The 20,874-nt window shown below is 70.8% G+C and overlaps 2 protein-coding genes across 2 annotated transcripts; both read right to left on the bottom strand.

The window, feature by feature from the left end:
* Positions 1–642: 642 nt before the first annotated feature.
* On the bottom strand, positions 643–5,547 carry LOC142404109 (red-sensitive opsin-like). The gene is given in 7 exon segments (XM_075490533.1): positions 643–774; positions 1,470–1,709; positions 3,288–3,419; positions 3,421–3,454; positions 3,538–3,706; positions 5,002–5,298; positions 5,403–5,547. Coding segments are annotated over 7 exon segments (1,098 nt in total). The 5' UTR covers positions 5,515–5,547; the 3' UTR covers positions 643–660.
* Positions 5,548–9,336: 3,789 nt separating this feature from the next.
* On the bottom strand, positions 9,337–17,218 carry LOC142404122 (blue-sensitive opsin). Its single transcript, XM_075490558.1, has 5 exons — positions 16,800–17,218; positions 15,080–15,248; positions 14,826–14,991; positions 11,380–11,619; positions 9,337–9,599 (listed from the first exon to the last, which is right to left on the bottom strand). The coding sequence occupies exons 1-5, from the start codon at positions 17,182–17,184 to the stop codon at positions 9,471–9,473; spliced, it is 1,089 nt and encodes a 362-aa protein (XP_075346673.1). The 5' UTR covers positions 17,185–17,218; the 3' UTR covers positions 9,337–9,470.
* Between the last annotated feature and the right edge of the window lie 3,656 nt (positions 17,219–20,874).

The raw sequence follows: 20,874 nt of genomic DNA, 5'->3' as shown, positions 1-20,874 counted from the left end.
GGCGCGGCCCCGCCGTTTGAAACCGCTAACGGCGGCGGGAGCCCCGCCCCCTTTTCCCCGGCCGGCGCGCCGATTGGCCGCCGCCGGCGGCTCGCCCGCTCCTGATTGGCCGCTTGGCGCGGCGGCCCGTCCCCCCCGCTCCCGCCCGGCGGGGAAGCGCCGTGCCGTGTGCGCCCCGCCCTCCCCGGTGACGTCTCCCCGCGTGATTGGAGGACGCGCTGCCCCGCGCCGCCTTCTCTTCTGATTGGCCCAGGCGTCCGCGGGAACGGGGCGGGCGGGCGGGGTGTGCGCGCGCGCGCGGGCGCCGCAGACTGACATCGCCTCCGCCCAATAGCTGCGCCGCGCGTCGCCGAGCGGCCTCCGCCATTGGCCGTGAGCCTGGCGGGGGGGCGGGGCCCGGCGCCCGCCGTCCGGCCCTTCGCACCCCGGGGGCCGTGTCAGCGCGGCCTCGGCCCCGGGGGCTGCTGGGAACGTGGGGGTCACCCCAGAGGCTCGTGGGAAGGCGGCGGCCGCCGCGGGGGCTGCTGGGAAGGTGGGGGTCCCGCTCCCGGTCCCCGTCCCCGTCCCCGTCCCGGTCCCCGTCCCCGTCCCCGTCCCCCCCGGGGGCGGCGAGCGCGGGGCAGGCCGAGAGCAGGCCGGGGCACGGAGCTTTATTGGGGGCTACGCGGGCGCGACGGAGGAGTTGGAGACGGAGGAGACCTCGGTGCGGGAGGTGGAGACCTCGGAGCCGTCGTCCACCTTCTTGCCGAAGAGCTGCAGGATGCAGTTGCGGAACTGCGGGAGAGCGGGGCCGTGGGGCTGCGGGGCTGCGGGGCTGCGGCCCTCGTCCCCCTCCCGGCCACGCGTCCCCTGTCCCTGCCGCGTCCCATCTCCCTCGTCCGCCTCCGTGTCCCGCGTCCCCCCCGACGTCCCCTGTCCCTGCTCCGTGTCCTGTCTCCAAGCCCTCTGTCCCCTGTCCCAGCTTGATGTCCCCTGCTCCACGTCCCCCGTCCCAGCTCCATGTCCTCTGTCCCACCCCGACGTCCCCTGCCCCATGTCCCCTGTCCCAGCTCTGTGTCCTACCCCGATGTCCCCTGTCTCACCCCGGTGTCCCCCCCTGGTGTCCCCTGCCCCAGCTCCATGTCCTATCTCCAAGCCCTGTGTCCCCTGTCCCCACTGGCTGTCCCCTGTCCCAGCTCTGTGTCCCCCCCCGATGTCCCCTGTCCTCGTTCCACGTCCTGTCTCCACGCCCTGTGTCCCCTGTCCCCGCCCCGTGTCCCACATCTCTGCTCTGTGTCCCCTGTCCCTGCTCTGTGTCCCCCCCCCGCCGTCCCCTGCCCCAGCTCCGTGTCCCGTCTCCACGCCCCGCGTCCCCTGTCCCCCCCCCCCCGTCCCCATCCCTGCCCCACGTCCCCTGTCCCAGCCCCGTGTCCCACATCTCTGCTCTGTGTCCCCTGTCCCAGCCCGGTGCCCCCCCGCCGTCCCCCCACCTGCCGGTTCATGAAGACGTAGATGATGGGGTTGTAGATGGTCGCGCTCTTGGCGAAGTAGGCGGGCAGGGCGGCGGCCAGGGGGTGGAAGGCGTAGCCGGGGTTGGCGGCGGCGAAGCAGGCGAAGAAGGTGTAGGGCCCCCAGCAGAAGCAGTAGGCCAGGATCATCACCACCACCATGCGCGACACCTCCTTCTCCGCCTTCTGCGTCGACTCCGACTCCTTCTGCTGGGCGGCCACCTGCGGGCGGGGGGGCTCAGGGGTGTGGGGGGGAGACGGGCCCCATGGCGGGGCTGGGGGAAGACGGGCCCCATGGCGGGGTCTAGGGGGGGTATGGGGGGGAGATGGGCCCTATAGTGGGGTCTAGGGGGGGTATGGGGGGGAGATGGGCCCTATAGGGGGGTCTAGGGGGTGTGGGGGGGAGATGGGCCCTATAGAGGGGTCTAGGGGGTGTGGGGGGGAGATGGGCCCTATAGGGGGGGTCTAGGGGGTGTGGGGGGGAGATGGGCCCTATGGCGGGGTCTAGGGGGGGTATGGGGGGAGAAGGGCCCCATGGTGGGGTCTATGGGGTGTGGGGGGGAGATGGGCCCTATAGGGGGGGTCTAGGGGGTGTGGGGGGGAGACGGGCCCCATGGCGGGGTCTAGGGGGGGTATGGGGGGGAGATGGGCCCTATAGAGGGGTCTAGGGGGGGTATGGGGGGGGAGATGGGCCCTATAGAGGGATCTAGGGGGGTTATGGGGGGAGATGGGCCCTATAGTGGGGTCTAGGGGAGGTATGGGGGGGAGATGGGCCCTATAGAGGGGTCTAGGGGGTGTGGGGGGGAGACGGGCCCCATGGTGGGGCTGGGGGGAGATGGGCCCCATGGCGGGGTCTAGGGGGGGTATGGGGGGAGAAGGGCCCCATGGTGGGGTCTAGGGGGTGTGGGGGGGAGATGGGCCCTATAGAGGGGTCTACGGGGTGTGGGGGGGAGATGGGCCCTATGGAGGGGTCTAGGGGGGTTATGGGGGGAGATGGGCCCTATAGTGGGGTCTGGGGGGGGTATGGGGGGGAGATGGGCCCTATAGAGGGGTCTACGGGGTGTGGGGGGGAGATGGGCCCTATAGAGGGGTCTAGGGGGGGTATGGGGGGAGATGGGCCCCATGGCAGGGCTGGGGGGTGGGGTGGGGGGGAGATGGGCCCTATGGCAGGGCTGGGGGGGGTATGGGGGGAGATGGGCCCTATGGCGGGGTCTAGGGGGGGTATGGGGGGAGAAGGGCCCCATGGTGGGGTCTACGGGGTGTGGGAGGGAGACGGGCCCCATGGCGGGGTCTAGGGGGGGTATGGGGGGGAGATGGGCCCTATAGAGTGGTCTACGGGGTGTGGGGGGGAGATGGGCCCTATAGAGGGGTCTACGGGGTGTGGGGGGGAGATGGGCCCTATGGAGGGGTCTAGGGGGGTTATGGGGGGAGATGGGCCCTATAGAGGGGTCTATGGGGTGTGGGGGGGAGATGGGCCCTATAGAGGGGTCTAGGGGGTGTGGGGGGGAGACGGGCCCCATGGTGGGGCTGGGGGGAGATGGGCCCCATGGTGGGGTCTAGGGGGGGTATGGGGGGAGAAGGGCCCCATGGTGGGGTCTAGGGGGTATGGGGGGGAGATGGGCCCTATGGGGGGGGTCTAGGGGGGCTGCAGGGGGAGATGGGTTATGGGGGGGAGATGGTCTCCCTGGGGGGGGTGTAGGGGGGCTGCAGGGGGAGCTGGGCCCCAGGGGGCTCTGTGGGGGGAGAGGGGGGGCTGCAGGGGGGCTCTGTGGGGAGGGGGGCTCTGGGGGGGGGTCTCACCGCCCGGATGGCCAGCCAGACTTGCAGGTAGCAGAGGACGATGATGGCGAGGGGGAAGAAGCAGCAGGTGACCATCAGGGCCACCATGTAGGACTGCACCCCCGGGTCCGAGCTGCCGCTGAAGACGTCGGGGGCCGCAGGACGTCTTCAGCCCGTGGGGCCAGTACCTGGGGGGCGCGCGGGGTGAGGGGCCGCCGCGGGGCCCGCCGGGGACCCCCCCCCTCCCCCGCCCCCGCCGCCGCCGCCCCACCTGCTCCAGCCGAAGATGGGGGGCGCGCACCAGGCGCAGGACCAGAGCCAGGAGAAGAGGACGCCGGCCACCGCCAGCTTCCCGTCGAACTTGATGTTGCCGAAGGGCTTGCAGACGACGAACCAGCGCTCCCAGGAGATGATGGCCAGCGACCACAGCGCCGTGATGCCTGGGGGGCCGGGCAGCGGCCGTCGGGGGGCTGCCCCACGGCACGCGGCTCCCGGGGCTCTCGGGGCGTCCCCTCGCCCGGCCGAGGCGCTCTGCCCCACGGCTCTGCGCCGCGGCTCGCCCCGTGGCCCTGCCCCGCGGGGGGCTCTTGGGACCCCCGGCCCTGCCCCGCGGCTCCCAGGGCCCTCCGGCTCTGCCCCACGGCTCCCAGCACCCCACAGCCCTGCTCCACAGCCCTGCCCCACGGCTCCCAGCACCCCAAGCTCTGCCCCACACCTCCCAGCACCCCCCTGCCCTGCCCCACGGCTCCCAGCCACCCCGCAGCCCTGCTCCACAGCCCTGCCCCACGGCTCCCAGCACCCCCCCCAGCCCTGCCCCACGGCTCCCAGCCACCCCGCAGCCCTGCTCCACAGCCCTGCCCCACACCTCCCAGCACCCCCCTGCCCTGCCCCACGGCTCCCAGCCACCCCGCAGCCCTGCTCCACAGCCCTGCCCCACGGCTCCCAGCACCCCCCCCAGCCCTGCCCCACGGCTCCCAGCCACCCCGCAGCCCTGCTCCACAGCCCTGCCCCACGGCTCCCAGCACCCCCCCCAGCCCTGCCCCACGGCTCCCAGCCACCCCGCAGCCCTGCTCCACAGCCCTGCCCCACACCTCCCAGCACCCCCCTGCCCTGCCCCACGGCTCCCAGCCACCCCGCAGCCCTGCTCCACAGCCCTGCCCCACGGCTCCCAGCACCCCCCCCAGCCCTGCCCCACGGCTCCCAGCCACCCCGCAGCCCTGCTCCACAGCCCTGCCCCACACCTCCCAGCACCCCCCTGCCCTGCCCCACGGCTCCCAGCCACCCCGCAGCCCTGCTCCACAGCCCTGCCCCACGGCTCCCAGCACCCCCCCCAGCCCTGCCCCACGGCTCCCAGCCACCCCGCAGCCCTGCTCCACAGCCCTGCCCCACGGCTCCCAGCACCCCCCCCAGCCCTGCCCCACGGCTCCCAGCCACCCCGCAGCCCTGCTCCACAGCCCTGCCCCACACCTCCCAGCACCCCCCTGCCCTGCCCCACGGCTCCCAGCCACCCCGCAGCCCTGCTCCACAGCCCTGCCCCACGGCTCCCAGCACCCCCCCCAGCCCTGCCCCACGGCTCCCAGCCACCCCGCAGCCCTGCTCCACAGCCCTGCCCCACACCTCCCAGCACCCCCCCCGCCCTGCCCCACGGCTCCCAGCACCCCCCCCAGCCCTGCCCCACGGCTCCCAGCCACCCCGCAGCCCCCCGGGCGGGGCCGGGGGGGGTCGGGGGTCTCACCGCAGGCGGAGACGGTGTAGCCCTCGATGACGCAGAGCGGGTGGCCCAGGATGAAGTAGCCGGAGATCTGGTTGATGACGCTGATGGTGCTGGCGATGACGGTCTCCCCCAGGTCGGCCACCGCCAGGTTGACCAGGATCCAGTTGAGGGGGTGGCGCAGCTTCTTGAACTTCCAGGTGGCCACCAGCACCAGCCCGTTGGTGAAGATGGAGGCGATCACCACGAAGATCATCCAGAGGGACGTCAGGTTGTAGACCCAGCGCGGGGCGATGTGGTAGTTGGGACCCTCGAAGGGACCTGGGGCGGAGGGGGGGGCTCAGCGCCTCGCCCCTCGTCCCCGCGCCGCGTGCGTGCGCGCGTCCGTCCGTCCGTCCCCCCGCCGCCTCCCCGCCGCCGCTCACCGCGGGTGTTGTTGCTGTTGGTGTAGGTGAAGACGCTGTCCCGCGTGGTGTCCTCGTCCTCGTGCCGCCGCCGCGCCGCGAACGCCGCCGCCTCCCAGCCCGCCGCCGCCATGCCGCCCGCCGAGGAAGGAGACCGGGGACCGAGGCGGGGGGGGGGAGGGGGCGGTCTCGGCGTCGGGCTCTGCCGCCCGCTCCCCGCTTCTTATACCCACCCCCCCGGGATTAGCCCCCCGTCCCCCCCAAAGCCCCCTGATCCCTTAATTGGGCCGCGGGGATCCGGGGCCCCCCCGGCCCGGCCCGGCCTCACCCTCGCCCTCGCCCGCTTTGCCGAGCAGCCGGGGTGAGCGCTGATTGGGATTGACGCCGCCGCCGCTAATCCCCTCACCCGCAATTTCCTGGCGGCCCCGTCGGCTGACGAGGGCGGCCCCGGCCCCCCGGCCCCCCGGCCCCCCGGCCCCCCGGCCCGGGCTCTGCCCGCCGCCGTCGCCCGTCCCGCGACACGGGGGATCGGGGCCCTTCCTGCCCCACGGCGGGGCGCCGGGCCCCCTCCTGCCCCCCACAGCGGGGTCTTGAACTTCCTCCTGCCCCACGGGGGGGTGCCGGACCCTGTCCTGCCCCACACAGCGGGGTGTTGGACCCCTTCCTGCCCCAGAGCAAGACACCGAGCTCTCTCCCACCCCATAGCTGAGCACTAGGCCCCTTCTTGCCCCACGGCGGGGTGCTGGACCCTGTCCCACCCCACACAGCGGGGTGTTGGACCCCTTCCTGCCCCATAGCAAGACACCGAGCTCTCTCCCACCCCATAGCTGAGCACTAGGCCCCTTCTTGCCCCACGGCGGGGTGCCGGACCCCATCCTGCCCCACATAGCAGGGTGTTGGACCCCTTCCTGCCCCATAGCAAGACATCGAGCTCTCTCCCACCCCATAGCTGAGCACTAGGCCCCTTCTTGCCCCACGGCGGGGCCATAGCTGGGTGCTGGGACCTCTCCTGCCCCACACAGCGGGGTGTTGGACCCCTTCCTGCCCCATAGCAAGACACCGAGCTCTCTCCCACCCCATAGCTGAGCACTAGGCCCCTTCTTGCCCCACGGCGGGGTGCCGGACCCCATCCTGCCCCACATAGCAGGGTGTTGGACCCCTTCCTGCCCCATAGCAAGACATCGAGCTCTCTCCCACCCCATAGCTGAGCACTAGGCCCCTTCTTGCCCCACGGCGGGGCCATAGCTGGGTGCTGGGACCTCTCCTGCCCCACACAGCGGGGTGTTGGACCCCTTCCTGCCCCATAGCAAGACACCGAGCTCTCTCCCACCCCATAGCTGAGCACTAGGCCCCTTCTTGCCCCACGGCGGGGTGCCGGACCCCATCCTGCCCCACATAGCAGGGTGTTGGACCCCTTCCTGCCCCATAGCAAGACATCGAGCTCTCTCCCACCCCATAGCTGAGCACTAGGCCCCTTCTTGCCCCACGGCGGGGCCATAGCTGGGTGCTGGGACCTCTCCTGCCCCACACAGCGGGGTGTTGGACCCCTTCCTGCCCCATAGCAAGACACCGAGCTCTCTCCCACCCCATAGCTGAGCACTAGGCCCCTTCTTGCCCCACGGCGGGGTGCCGGACCCCATCCTGCCCCACACAGCGGGGTGTTGGACCCCTTCCTGCCCCACAGCAAGACACCGAGCTCTCTCCCACCCCATAGCTGAGCACTAGGCCCCTTCTTGCCCCACGGCGGGGTGCCGGACCCTGTCCCACCCCACACAGCGGGGTGTTGGACCCCTTCCTGCCCCATAGCAAGACACCGAGTCCCCTCCCACCCCATAGCTGAGCACTAGGCCCCTTCTTGCCCCACGGCGGGGCCATAGCTGGGTGCTGGGACCCCTCCTGCCCCACACAGCGGGGTGTTGGACCCCTTCCTGCCCCATAGCAAGACACCAAGTCACCTCCCACCCCATAGCTGAGCACTAGGCCCCTTCTTGCCCCACGGCGGGGTGCCGGACCCCATCCTGCCCCACATAGCAGGGTGTTGGACCCCTTCCTGCCCCATAGCAAGACACCGAGTCCCCTCCCACCCCATAGCTGAGCACTAGGCCCCTTCTTGCCCCACGGCGGGGCCATAGCTGGGTGCCGGGACCCCTCCTGCCCCACGGCATCGGGGCGCCGGACCCCCTCCTGCCCCACGGCATCGGGGCGCTGACGCTCATGGGGCCCGACAGATCGCGGTCACGGGGCCGAGGCGGTTACATCACCGGGGGGGCCGCGGCGCGGGGCCAAGTAGGGCACGGGGGGAACGGGGCCCCCCCGACCCCCCCAGCACCCTTAAAAATAGCCCACAGCCTTCAGCAGCAATTAGGCCCGGCCGGGAGGGGGGGATTAATGGGGGGGCCCAAAGGCGGGGGACCCGCCCCATCCCGCCCCGCCGGGGGGGTCCCCGGGGGGTGCAGGGTTTGGGGGGGCTCCCTGGGGGCCATCGCCCCACAAGCGCCCCCCCAGCCCCGGCCCTAATCCCACCCCCCCACCCCCCCCCGGGCCGGCGGGAGCTGCCCCCCGCCCTAATCCGGGGATTTTCGGGTCGCCCCGGGGGAGTCCGATTAGGGGGGACGCTGGAAACTTTAATCCCCCGGCAGGGGAAAAGGGGGCGCGGCGGCGGCGGCGGGGAGAGCGGGGCGCCGCGCGTGGGGCGCGCTGCCGGGGCGCGGGACCCCCGCTTTGGGGGGGAGGGGGGGGGGCTGCCCCATGCCGGGGCCGTGGGGCGGGGGCTGTGGGGCGGCGGGAGCCCCCCGTGCGAGGCGGGCGGGGGGGGGGGGGTCCCACGGGGGTGTCGGTGCCCCCCGCTCCCCGTCTCTCTCCCCACAGCGGCCGGGGGGCAGCCGGACCCCGCTGGAGCCGGGGCGGGTAAGTGCCGTGGGGCTGGGGGGGCGTGGGGCGCCGTGGGGCTGGGGGGCTCTCGCGGGTGCCATAGGGGGGCTGTGGGGTGCCGTGGGGCGGCAGGAGGGTGCCGTGGGGAGCTGTGGGGACCCTACAGATGATGTGGGGCCCTGTGGGGTGTGGGGGGCTGCTGTGGGGCCACCGTGGGACACCGTGGGTTGCCGTGGGGTGATGTGGGGTGACATGGGGCAATGGGGGGGTGACGTGGGGCTGCTGTGGGGTGCTGCGGGGCCACCGTGGGACACCACGGGCCGCTGTGGGGTGATGTGGGGCTGCTGTGGGGCCACCGTGGGACACCACAGGCTGCTGTGGGGCTGCCACAGGGCACCAGTGGCCACTGTGGGGTGCTGTGGGGCTGCTGAGGTGTGCCACGGGCTGCCGTGGGGTGCCGTGGGGCCACCGTGGGACACCACGGGCTGCTGTGGGGCTGCCATGGGACACCAGCGGCCACTGTGTGGGGCTGTGGGACAAGATGGGGTGCTGCGGGGTCTTCGTGGGAGACCACGGAGTGCCGTGGGTCCGCCACGGGCTGCCGTGGGGTGCCATGGGGCCGCCGTGGGACTCCACGGGCCGCCGTGGGGCCACCACGGAGCACCACGGGCCGCTGTGGGACCTCCGTGGGTCTGCCGAGGGACACCACGGGCCGCCGTGGGACATCGGGGGCCGCCGTCAGGGGTTGTGACCCACCGCGGGCCGCCGTGGGGCCGCCGTGGGGCCGCCGTGGGGCCGCGCCCGCCCCGGGCCGTGCGACAGGAATTCCGCTAGTTCTGAACTATTTACGCTGGCAAAAAGTTCACTACTAGCAGAACTCGGCCGCGCGGCCCCCCTGCGGGCCGGCCCCACGGCGGCCCCGTGGGGCGTCCCCGTGGGTCTCCCGTGGGGCGGGGGGCACGGTGACCCCGCGCAGAGGCGGAGGCTGCGTCTCCAGCGTTTAATGCCGTGGGGTACAGCGGGGGGCGTATGTACAACGGGGCCGCCCCACGGCGGGCGGAGGAGCCGGGCGCGTCCCCCCTCCGGCGCCCCGCCGCCCGCGGAGCCCCGCGCCGCCCCGGGCGGGGGGCAGAGCCCGCCGTGGGGCCGAGCCGGCAGTGGGGCAGAGGCGGCCGCGGGGCAGAGGCCGCCGTGGGGCAGAGCCCGCCGTGGGGCGGCCTACGCGGGCGAGACCTGGCTGGAGGAGACGGAGGAGACCTGGGTGGCCTGCGAGGATCCCGAGACGTCGTCCTCGTCCCCGAAGGGGCTCCTCCCGCAGAACACCAGCTTCAGCATGCAGGAGCGGAACTGCGGGGGGCAGGGCGTCACCCCCGGGGCGTCACCCCCATGGCGTCACCCCCCCATGGCGTCACCCCCGGGGCGTCACCCCCATGGCGTCACCCCCCCATGGCGTCACCCCCCCATGGCATCACCCCCCCATGGCGTCACCCCCCATGGCATCACGGGGCTGTCACTGGGGCACAGTACTGGGATGTCACTGGGCTGTCACTGGGCTGTTACTGGGGGGGACACTGTGCTCTTACTGGGCTGTCACTGGGGTGACACTGGGCTCTTACTGGGGTGACACTGGGGTCTTACTGGGGTGACACTGGGCTGTCTCTGGGCTCTTACTGGGCTCTTACTGGGCTGTCACTGGGGGGACACTGGGCTCTTCCTGGGCTGTGTCTGGGCTCTTACTGGGCTGTCACTGGGGTGACACTGGGGTGGCCCTGGGCTGTTACTGGGATGTCACTGGGACACAGTACTGGGGTCACTGGGCTGTCACTGGGGCATGGTACTGGGATGTCACTGGGCTGTTACTGGGCTGTCACTGGGCCCTTACTGGGCTGTCTCTGGGCTCTTACTGGGCTGTCACTGGGGTGACACTGGGGTGTCACTGGGCTGTTACTGGGATGTCACTGGGGCACAGTACTGGGGTGTCACTGGGCTGTCACTGGGGCATGGTACTGGGCTGGCACTGGGCTGTTACTGGGCTGTCACTGGGCTGGTACTGGGCTGTCACTGGGCTGGCCCTGGGCTCTTACTGGGCTCTTACTGGGCGGTCCCAGGCTGTCCCCGGCCGTCACTGGTCTGTCACCAGCGCGTCACCGTGCCCTCGCCAGGGCGACCCCCCGATGGGGTGGGGACACCCCCAGCCCCGCCAGCCTCTGCCCACGCCCGCCCCTGCCCCACGGCTCCCCACGGCTCCCCACGGCTCCCCATGGCAGCCCCATGACACCCCACAGCACCCCACGGCAGCCCCACGGCATCCCATGACACCCCATGGCAGCCCCACAGCAGCCCCCCGGCAGCCCCATGACACCCCACGGCAGCCCCACGGCACCCCACAGCACTCCATAACACCCCACGGCAGCCCCACGGCAGCCCCACGGCCCCCCATGGCACCCCACGGCACCCCATAACACCCCATGACACCCCATAGCAGCCCGTAACACCCCAAGGCAGCCCCCCAGCACACCCTGGCAGCCCCACGGCACCCCACAGCCCCCCATAACACCCCACGGCAGCCCCCCGGCACCCCCCCGACACGCCGAGGCAGCCCCTGGCAGCCCCCCGGCCCCCCATAACACCCCCCGGCAGCCCCCCAGCAGCCCCCCAGCAGCCCCATGACACCCCATAACAGCCCCTGGCAGCCCCACAGCCCCCCATAACACCCCATGGCAGCCCCCTGGCAGCCCCCGGCAGCCCCCCGACACCCCATAACACCCCATGGCACCCCCCGGCAGCCCCCCATAACACCCCGAGGCAGCCCCCCAGCAGCCCCTGGCAGCCCCCCGACACCCCACGGCACCCCATAACACCCCACGACACCCCATAACACCCCATGGCACCCCCCGGCAGCCCCCCAGCAGCCCCATGACACCCCATAACACCCCCCGGCAGCCCCACAGCCCCCCATAACACCCCACGGCACCCCCCGGCAGCCCCTGGCAGCCCCCCCGACACCCCACGGCACCCCATAACACCCCACGGCACCCCATAACACCCCATAACACCCCCCGGCAGCCCCACGGCACCCCCCGGCAGCCCCCCCATAACACCCCCCGGCAGCCCCCCGGCCCCCCACCTGCTTGTTCATGAAGACGTAGATGACGGGGTTGTAGACGGTGGAGGCCTTGGAGAAGACGGAGGGGACGGAGGCCAGCCCCACGTCGAAGGGCTGCCCCCGGTGCGTCACCACCCAGAGGGCGAAGGCCGAGTAGGGCGCCCAGCAGACGAGGAAGCCCAGCACCATCACCACCACCATCTTGGTCACCTCCCGCTCCGCCTTCTGCGTGGTGGCCGACTGCTCCTGCTGCTTGGCCACCTGCGGGGACCACCGCCGCCGTAGGGCCCCTCTGGGGAGCGGCCACCTCCCTAGGGACCCCCGGAGCGGCCGTCCCCATAGGGCCCCCTCCGACCCCCCGGGAGCGGCCATCGCCATAGGGTCCCCTCCAACCCCCCGGGAATGGCCATCCCCATAGGGTCCCCCAGGGAGCGGCCATCACCATAGGGTCCCCTCCGACCCCCAGGGAGCGGCCATTGCCATAGGGTCCCCCCAGGGAGCAGCCATCTCTATAGGGTCCCCCCAGGGAATGTCCATCTCTATAGGATCCTTTCCAACCCCCAGGGAATGGCCATCTCTATAGGGTCCCCCCAGGGAATGGCCATCTCTATAGGATCCTTTCCGACCCCCAGGGAACAGCTGTCGCCATAGGGTCCCCCCAGGGAATGGCCATCTCTATAGGATCCTTTCCAACCCCCAGGGAGCGGCCATCTCTATAGGGTCCCCCCAGGGAATGGCCATCTCTATAGGATCCTTTCCAACCCCCAGGGAATGGCCATTTCTATAGGGTCCCCACAGGGAACAGCCATCTCTATAGGATCCTTTCCAACCCCCAGGGAATGGCCATCTCTATAGGGTCCCCCCAGGGAATGGCCATCTCTATAGGGTCCCCCCAGGGAATGGCCATCTCTATAGGATCCTTTCCGACCCCCAGGGAACAGCCGTCGCCATAGGGTCCCCCCAGGGAACGGCCCTCCCTATAGGATCCTTTCCAACCCCCAGGGAATGGCCATCTCTATAGGGTCCCCACAGGGAACAGCCATCTCTATAGGATCCTTTCCAACCCCCAGGGAATGGCCATCTCTATAGGGTCCCCACAGGGAACAGCCATCTCTATAGGATCCCCTCTGACCCCCAGGGAGCAGCCCTCCCTATAGGATCCCCCCAGAGAGCAGCCATCTCTATAGGATCCCCTCTGACCCACAGGGAGTGGCCATCTCTATAGGGTGTCCCCTCCCCAGGAAATGGCCATCTCCATAGGGTTCGCTCTGACCCCCAGGGAATGGCCATCTCTATAGGGCTCTATAGGGTCCCCTCTGACCTCTGGGGAACTGCTGGCTCTATAGGGTCCCCCCAGGGAACAGTCATCTCTATAGGATCCCCTCTGGCCCCTGGGGAGCGCCCATCTCTATAGGATCCCCCCAGGGAACGGCTGTCTCTATATGATCCCCCCCGACCCCAGGGAACGGCCATCGCCATAGGACCCCCTCTGAGCCCAGGGGAGCAGCCGTCTCTATAGGGTCCCCAAGGAACAACCGTCCCTATAGGGTCCCCCAAGGAACAGCCATCCCTACAAGACCCCCCAAGGAAGGACTGTCCCTATAGGGTCCCCCAAGGAAGGACCATCTCTATAGGGTCCCCAAGGAACAACCGTCCCTATAGGGTCCCCCAAGGAACAGCCATCCCTACAAGACCCCCCAAGGAAGGACCGTCCCTATAGGGTCCCCCAAGGAAGGACCATCTCTATAGGGCCCCCCAAGGAATGGCTATCTCTATAGGGTCCCCTCAAGGAACGACTGTCCCTATAGGGTCCCCCCAAGGAAGGACCATCTCTATAGGGTCCCCCAAGGATCAGCCATCCCTACAAGACCCCCCAGGGAGTGGCCGTCCCTGTAGGGTCTCCCAAGGAACGACCATTTCTATAGGGTCCCCCAAGGAAGGCCCGTCCCTACAGAATCCCCCAGAAGGCCCGTCCGTATAGAACCCCCCCCCCAGAAGGCCCGTCCGTATAGAACCCCCCCCGCAGAAGGCCCATCCCTATAGAACCCTCCAAGGAACGACCCTCGCTATAGAACCCCCCAAAGGCCCATCCCTATAGAACCCCCCCAGAGGGCCCATCCCTATAGAACCACCCAAAGGCCCATCCCTATAGAACCCCCCAAAGGGCCCATCCCTATAGAACCCCCCAAAGGCCCATCCCTATAGAACCCCCCAGAGGGCCCGTCCCTATAGAACCCCCCCAAAGGCCCATCCCTATAGAAACCCCCAAAGGCCCATCCCTATAGAACCCCCCCAGAGGGCCCATCCCTATAGAACCCCCCCCCAGAGGGCCCATCCCTATAGAACCCCCCAGAGGGCCCATCCCTATAGAACCCCCCCAGAAGGCCCATCCCTATAGAACCCCCCAAAGGCCCATCCCTATAGAACCCCCCAGAGGGCCCATCCCTATAGAACCCCCCAAAGGCCCATCCCTATAGAACCCCCCCAGAAGGCCCATCCCTATAGAACCCCCCAAAGGCCCACCCCTATAGAACCCCCCCAGAAGGCCCATCCCTATAGAACCCCCCAAAGGCCCATCCCTATAGAACCCCCCAGAGGGCCCATCCCTATAGAACCCCCCAAAGGCCCATCCCTATAGAACCCCCCCAGAAGGCCCATCCCTATAGAACCCCCCCAGAGGGCCCGTCCCTATAGAACCCCCCCCCCAGAAGGCCCATCCCTATAGATCCCCCCAAAGGCCCATCCCTATAGAAGCCCCCCAGAAGCCCCGTCCCTATAGATCCCCCCAAAGGCCCGTCCCTATAGAACCCCCCAAAGGCCCGTCCCTATAGATCCCCCCAAAGGCCCGTCCCTATAGAACCCCCCCAGAAGCCCCGTCCCTATAGATCCCCCCAAAGGCCCGTCCCTATAGAACCCCCCAAAGGCCCGTCCCTATAGATCCCCCCAAAGGCCCGTCCCTATAGAACCCCCCAAAGGCCCATCCCTATAGAACCCCCCCAGAAGGCCCATCCCTATAGAACCCCCCAGAGGGCCCGTCCCTATAGAACCCCCCCCAGAAGGCCCATCCCTATAGAACCCCCCAAAGGCCCGTCCCTATAGATCCCCCCAAAGGCCCGTCCCTATAGAACCCCCCCCAGAAGGCCCATCCCTATAGAACCCCCCAAAGGCCCGTCCCTATAGATCCCCCCAAAGGCCCGTCCCTATAGAACCCCCCCCAGAAGGCCCATCCCTATAGAACCCCCCAAAGGCCCGTCCCTATAGATCCCCCCAAAGGCCCGTCCCTATAGAACCCCCCCCAGAAGGCCCATCCCTATAGAAGCCCCCCAGAAGCCCCGTCCCTATAGATCCCCCCAAAGGCCCGTCCCTATAGAACCCCCCAAAGGCCCGTCCCTACAGCCCCCCCTGGGGTCCCTGGGGTCCCCGCCCCGGGCGTGGCGCCGTGGGCGGGGCCGTGGGCGGGGCCGTACCGCGCGCAGGGTGAGCAGCAGGCGGCCGTAGGAGAGGATGATGACGGCCAGGGGCACGCCGAAGCAGAAGCAGAAGAGGAAGATGACGTAGGACTCGTTGTGCCACTTGTTGTCGGAGGTGTACCAGTCGGGGCCGCAGGAGCACTGCAGCCCCTCGGGGATGTACCTGCGGGCACGGCCACGCCTCGCACCGCTGCCCCGCCCCGCCCCGCCCCGCCCCCCCCCCGGGGCGGGGACCCCCCCCCCCCCCGCACCTGCTCCAGCCGAAGAGGGGGGGCACGGAGGCCACCAGGCCGAAGATCCAGGTGGCCGCGCAGCCCAGGACAGCGTGGCTGCCCCGGAAGGTGAAGTTGCCCAGGGGCTTGCAGATCACCAGGAACCGCTCGAAGGCCACCACCGCCAGCGACCACAGGCTCACCATGCCTGGGGACCCAGGGGACACCACACCCCGTGACAGCCCGACGACAACGACGACGCGCGCCCCACGGCCCCGGCGCCCCTCTGCCCCGGGTCACACACACCCGAAGGCCCCACGTCCTCGTGTCCCCAGCGTCCCCAAGCACCTGGTGTCCCCATGGCTCTGGTGTCCCTCTGCCCTGGGTCACACACACCCGACAGCCCCACGTCCTCGTGTCCCCAACGTCCCCAAGCACCTGGTGTCCCCATGGCTCTGGTGTCCCTCTGCCCCAGGGCCCACACACCCAACAGCCCCATGGCCAACGTCTCCGTGTCCCCAAGCACCTGGTGTCCCTCTGCCCCAGGCCACACACACCCGACGGCCCCACGTCCTCGTGTCCCCAACGTCCCCACGCCCTGGTGTCCCTCTGCCCCGGGTTACACACACCCGACAGCCCCACGTCCTCGTGTCCCCAACGTCCCCAAGCACCTGGTGTCCCCATGCCCTCGTGTCCCTCTGCCCCGGGTCACACACACCCAACAGCCCCATGGCCAATGTCTCCATGTCCCCAAGCACCTGGTGTCCCCATGGCTCTGGTGTCCCTCTGCCCCAGGGCCCACACACCCAACGGCCCCATGGCCAACGTCTCCATGTCCCCAAGCGCCTGGTGTCCCTCTGCCCCGGGTCACACACACCCAACGGCCTGATGGCCAACGTCTCCATGTCCCCACGGCCCTGGCGTCCCTCTGCCCTGGGACCCACGAGCCCAATGGCCCCACGTCCTCACGTCCCCAACGTCCCCATGCCCTCGTGTCCCTCTGCCCCGGGGCCCACACACCCACTGTCCCCACGGCCCGTGTCCCCACGCCCTACTGTCCTTCTGCTCCACGTCCCACATACCTGGGTGTCCCCACACCCCACGTCCCCGCGCCCTGGTGTCCCACACCCGCAGCGTCCCCATGCCCTCATGACCCCCTGCTCTGTGTCCCACGCACTTGACGTCCACGTGCCCAATGTCCCACGCCCTGCTGTCCCTCCATCCCATGTCCCCACACCCCGTGTCCCTCCGCCCCACGTCCCATTCACCCCATGTCCCCACAGCCTGGTGTCCCTCCACCCCACATCCCCACGCCCCGTGTCCCTCCACCTCACGTCCCCACGCCCTGGTGTCCCTCTGCCCCACGTCCCCACGCCCAATGTCCCCACGCCCCACGTCCCACTCACCCACGTCCCCACACCCTGGTGTCCCTCCACCCCACGTCCCACTCGCCCCACATCCCCACACCCTGCTGTCCCTCCGCCCCACGTCCCCACGCCCCATGTCCCCACGCCCCACGTCCCACTCACCCCACGTCCCCATGCCCTGGTGTCCCTCTGCCCCACGTCCCCACGCCCAATGTCCCCACGCCCCATGTCCCACTCACCCCACGTCCCCACGCCCCATGTCCCACTCACCCCACGTCCCACTCACCCCACGTCCCCACGCCCCGTGTCCCTCCGCCCCACGTCCCACTCGCCCCACGTCCCACTCGCCCGAGGTCCCCCGGCCACAGCGTCCCCCCCCCGCCCCCCGCTACCTCCCAGGGTGGCGGCGAAGCCCTCGATCTTGCAGGCGGTGGGCCCCAGGGCGAAGTACATCTGGGAGAAGCTGTAGAAGGCGGTGGTGGAGCCCACGCAGATGACCAGCAGGTTGGAGACGGCCAGGTTGACCAGGATGTAGTTGAGGTGGGAGCGCAGCTTCTTGTACTTGGCGGTGCAGAAGATGGTGAGGGCGTTGATGGGCACGCCCAGGGCGATCAGCACGAACATGAAGGCCGACATCCCCACGAAGACGCCGGGGCTGCCCAGGTGGGTCTGCGGCACCAGGAAGGGGCTCAGCGCCGTCAGGTTGGAGGTCTCCAGGACCATGGGGATGAAGAAGTCCTCCGGGAGCTCCTCCCGGCCCTCCCGCGACTTCAGCATGGCGGCGGGGACGGACGGGCGGACGGGACGCGCAGGGGCGCGGGCCGGGGGGACCCTTTATAGGGAGGGGGGCGGATGGGGCCGGGCCCCCCCCGGCCCCTAATCGGGGCTAACGCCGCAAAGCGCGGCTGAGCCCGGCTTATCCGGCGGGCGGGCGCTGGCCAAGCCGGGTTTACCCACCCGCCAAGCCGCTTTCGGGGCGACTAATCGCCCCCGAGCCCTGATTAGCGGGTTGGGGGGATCAGGGGGCATCAGACCCCCCCCAGGCTTACTTAGCTCCTGCCACGGAGGGCGGGGCCCCCCGGGACCCTCTGTGCCCCCAAACCGCCCCCGCGGGCGGCCGGCACCCCAAAACCCCTCCTGGGCGCCCCGCTCCTGCCTGCACCCCCAAACTGCACCCCAAAAGCCTCCTGAGCCCATCCTGCACCCCAACCCCCCCGGGACCACCCTGCACCCCCAACCCACCCCGACTCCTACCTGCACCCCAAAAGTGCCCCGGGACCACCCTGCACCCCCAAACCCCCCCCGACTCCTACCTGCACCCCAAAAGTGCCCTAGGACCACCCTGCACCCCCAAACCCCCCCCGACTCCTACCTGCACCCCAAAAGTGCCCTAGGACCACCCTGCACCCCCAAACCCCCCCCGACTCCTACCTGCACCCCAAAAGTGCCCCGGGACCACCCTGCAGCCCCAACCCACCCCGACTCCTACCTGCACCCCAAAAGTGCCCTAGGACCACCCTGCACCCCCAACCCACCCCGACTCCTACCTGCACCCCAAAAGTGCCCTAGGACCACCCTGCACCCCCAAACTGCCCCGAGCCCTACCTGCACCCCAAAAGTGCCCTAGGACCACCCTGCAGCCCCAAACTGCCCCGAGCCCTACCTGCACCCCAAAACTGCACCGCTGGTACTCTGCACCCCAAAACCCCTCCCGAGCCCCCCAGTCCTACCCTGCACCCCAAAACCCCTCACAAGCCCTTCCTGCACCCCCAAACCGCCCCGACTCCTGCCTGCACCCCCAAACCCCTCCTGAGCCCCCCAGCACCCCCAAACTGCCCTGACTCCTCCCTGCACCCCAAACCCCCGAGACCACCCTGCACCCCCAAACTGTCCTAACCCCCACCTGCACCCCAAACCCCTCCCGAGCCCCCTGCACCCCCAATCCCGCCCCGGTGGGTGCTGGGGTCCCTGCTGGCCCGGGTTGTCCCGCCAGCGCCGCGGGGCCCTGGGGACGGTGGGGGGGACAGTGGGGGGGTGACGGCCCGCCCCGGGGGGGGGGGCAGGGGGACTACATGTCCCAGCATGCCTTGGGGGAGGGGGGGGAGCCCCCCCCCCCCCCCAGCACCCAGGGGTGTCGGGGTGAGCGTCCCCGTAATCCCGGCAGGGTGTTAACGAGGCCGATCACCTCGGCCGGGGATTAGGGCTAAATCGGGACCGGAGTTGACACGATTACGGCCCCGCTCTGGGGGGCGGCGGGGAGCCCCCCGCTACGGGAGGGGGGACCCCCGGCAGGGGACGGACGGACAGACCGACCCACGGCCACGGCGGTGCCGCGGGGAGAGCCGCTCGCCCCCTCGGGGCATCCCCCCGCGGCACCGGGCTGGGGGCTGCTGCCCCACGGCGGGGGGCCGTGGGGCTGGGGGCCGGGGCGGATTAGTGCTCAAGCCCCGCTCATCCCCTGCTGCTGCGACGGGGGGGTCCCACGGCCCCCGCTCCCCTCCCGGGGGAGCAGCCCCCACCCAGGGCGGCCGCACCGGGGACGTGGCCCCGTACCGGTGGCCATGGCGCCCATACGGGGGGCCGTGGGGCGGCCGGGCACGAGGTGGCCATGGTGGCCCTACACATGCCTATATGGGGGGCCGTGGGGTGGCTGGGGTACGAGGTGGCCGGGGTATGAGGTGGCCGTGGTGGCCCTACACGTTCCCATATGGGGGGCCGTGGGGTGGCCGGGGTATGAGGTGGCCGTGGTGGCCCTACATGGTGCCCATATGGGGGGCCGTGGCGTGGCCAGGGTACGAGGTGGCCATGGTGGCCCTACACATTCCCATATGGGGGGCCATGGGGTAGCTGGGGTACGAGGTGGCCGTGGTGGCCCTATGTGGTGCCATGGGGCAGCCGAGGTACGAGGTGGCCGTGGTGGCCCTACGTGGTGCCCATATGGGGGGCTGTGGGGCGGCCGGGCACGAGGTGGCCATGGTGGCCCTATGTGGTGCCATGGGGCGGCTGGGGTGCGAGGTGGCCGTGGTGGCCCTACGTGGTGTCCGTATGGGGGGCTGTGGGGCGGCCGGGCACGAGGTGGCCATGGTGGCCCTACACATGCCTATATGGGGGGCCGTGGGGTGGCTGGGGTACGAGGTGGCCGGGGTGGCCCTACGTGTGCCCATATGGGGGGCTGTGGGGCGGCCAGGCACGAGGTGGCCATGGTGGCCCTATGTGGTGCCTGTATGGGGGGCCATGGAGCAGCCGGGGTACAAGGTGGCCATGGTGGCCCTACGCATGCCCATATAGGGGGCCGTGGGGCGGCCGGGGTACAAGGTGGCCATGGTGGCCCTACGTGGTGCCATGGGGTGGCCGGGGTGCGAGGTGGCCGTGGTGGCCCTACGTGTGCCCACGCTGGGGGCTGTGGGACCCCCCAGGCAGGCAGGGGCCGGGGGGACTTACCCAGGGCCATGGGTCAGGCCGGGCGGCCGTCGTGCCCCGAGCAGGCAGCTGCGGGAGGACGTGGGGCAGCCGGGGCGGCAGCCATGGGGCGGCAGCCATGGGGCGGCTGCCATGGGGCGGCTGCCATGGGGCGCTGAGGGAGGGAGCCCTCCTGGGGGGCCTCAGGCAGCTGGGGTGCCGGGGGGTGGTTGGGGTACCCCGGGGGGCGGCCGAGGCACCCGGGGGTCCCCTGAGGGACCCGGGGGCTGGGGGGAACCTCGGGGGCAGCCGAGGGACCCGGGGGGTGCTGGGGTGTCTGAGGGGCAGCTGAGGGACTGGGGGGCAGCTGAGGGACCCGGGGGGCTCCTGAGGGACCCGGGGGGAGCTGAGGGACCCGGGGGGCTCCTGAGGGACCCAAGGGACAGCTGAGGGACCCGGGGGGAGCTGAGGGACCGGGGGGGTTCCTGAGGGACCCGGAGGGTGCTGAGGGACCCGGGGGGCTCCTGAGGGACCCAAGGGGCAGCCGAGGCACCCGGGGAGAGCTGAGGGACCGGGGGGCTCCTGAGGGACCCGGGGGGAGCCGAGGTACCCAAGGGGCAGCTGAGGGACCCGGGGGGCTCCTGAGGGACCCAAGGGGGAGCTGAGGGACCCAGGGGGAGCTGAGGGACCCGGGGGGAGCCGAGGTACCCAAGGGACAGCTGAGGGACCCGGGGGGAGCTGAGGGACCCGGGGGGCTCCTGAGGGACCCAAGGGGGAGCTGAGGGACCCGGGGGGAGCTGAGGGACCCGGGGGGCTCCTGAGGGACCCAAGGGACAGCTGAGGGACCCGGAGGGTGCTGAGGGACCGGGGGGCTCCTGAGGGACCCGGGGGAAGCTGAGGGACCAGGGGGCTCCTGAGGGACCCGGGGGGAGCCGAGGTACCCAAGGGGCAGCTGAGGGACCCGGGGGGAGCTGAGGGACCCTGGGGGGCTCCTGAGGGACCCAAGGGACAGCTGAGGGACCCGGGGGGAGCTGAGGGACCCGGGGGGGCTCCTGAGGGACCCAAGGG

This window comes from Mycteria americana, unplaced genomic scaffold (assembly GCF_035582795.1).
Source record: "Mycteria americana isolate JAX WOST 10 ecotype Jacksonville Zoo and Gardens unplaced genomic scaffold, USCA_MyAme_1.0 Scaffold_74, whole genome shotgun sequence".
Classification (NCBI taxonomy): domain Eukaryota; kingdom Metazoa; phylum Chordata; class Aves; order Ciconiiformes; family Ciconiidae; genus Mycteria; species Mycteria americana.
This window is presented reverse-complemented; position numbering and strand designations above follow the sequence as displayed.

Coding starts and splice junctions, on each gene's coding strand:
- LOC142404122 (XM_075490558.1), bottom strand. CDS start 17,184: ATGCTGAAGTCGCGGGAGGGCCGGGAGGAGCTCCCGGAGGACTTCTTC. Junction 11,620..14,825: donor TGCTGCTCACCCTGCGCGCG/GTACGGCCCCGC, acceptor TGGTCCCCGCAG/GTGGCCAAGCAGCAGGAGCA. Junction 9,600..11,379: donor ACGTCTTCATGAACAAGCAG/GTGGGGGGCCGG, acceptor TGCCCCCCGCAG/TTCCGCTCCTGCATGCTGAA.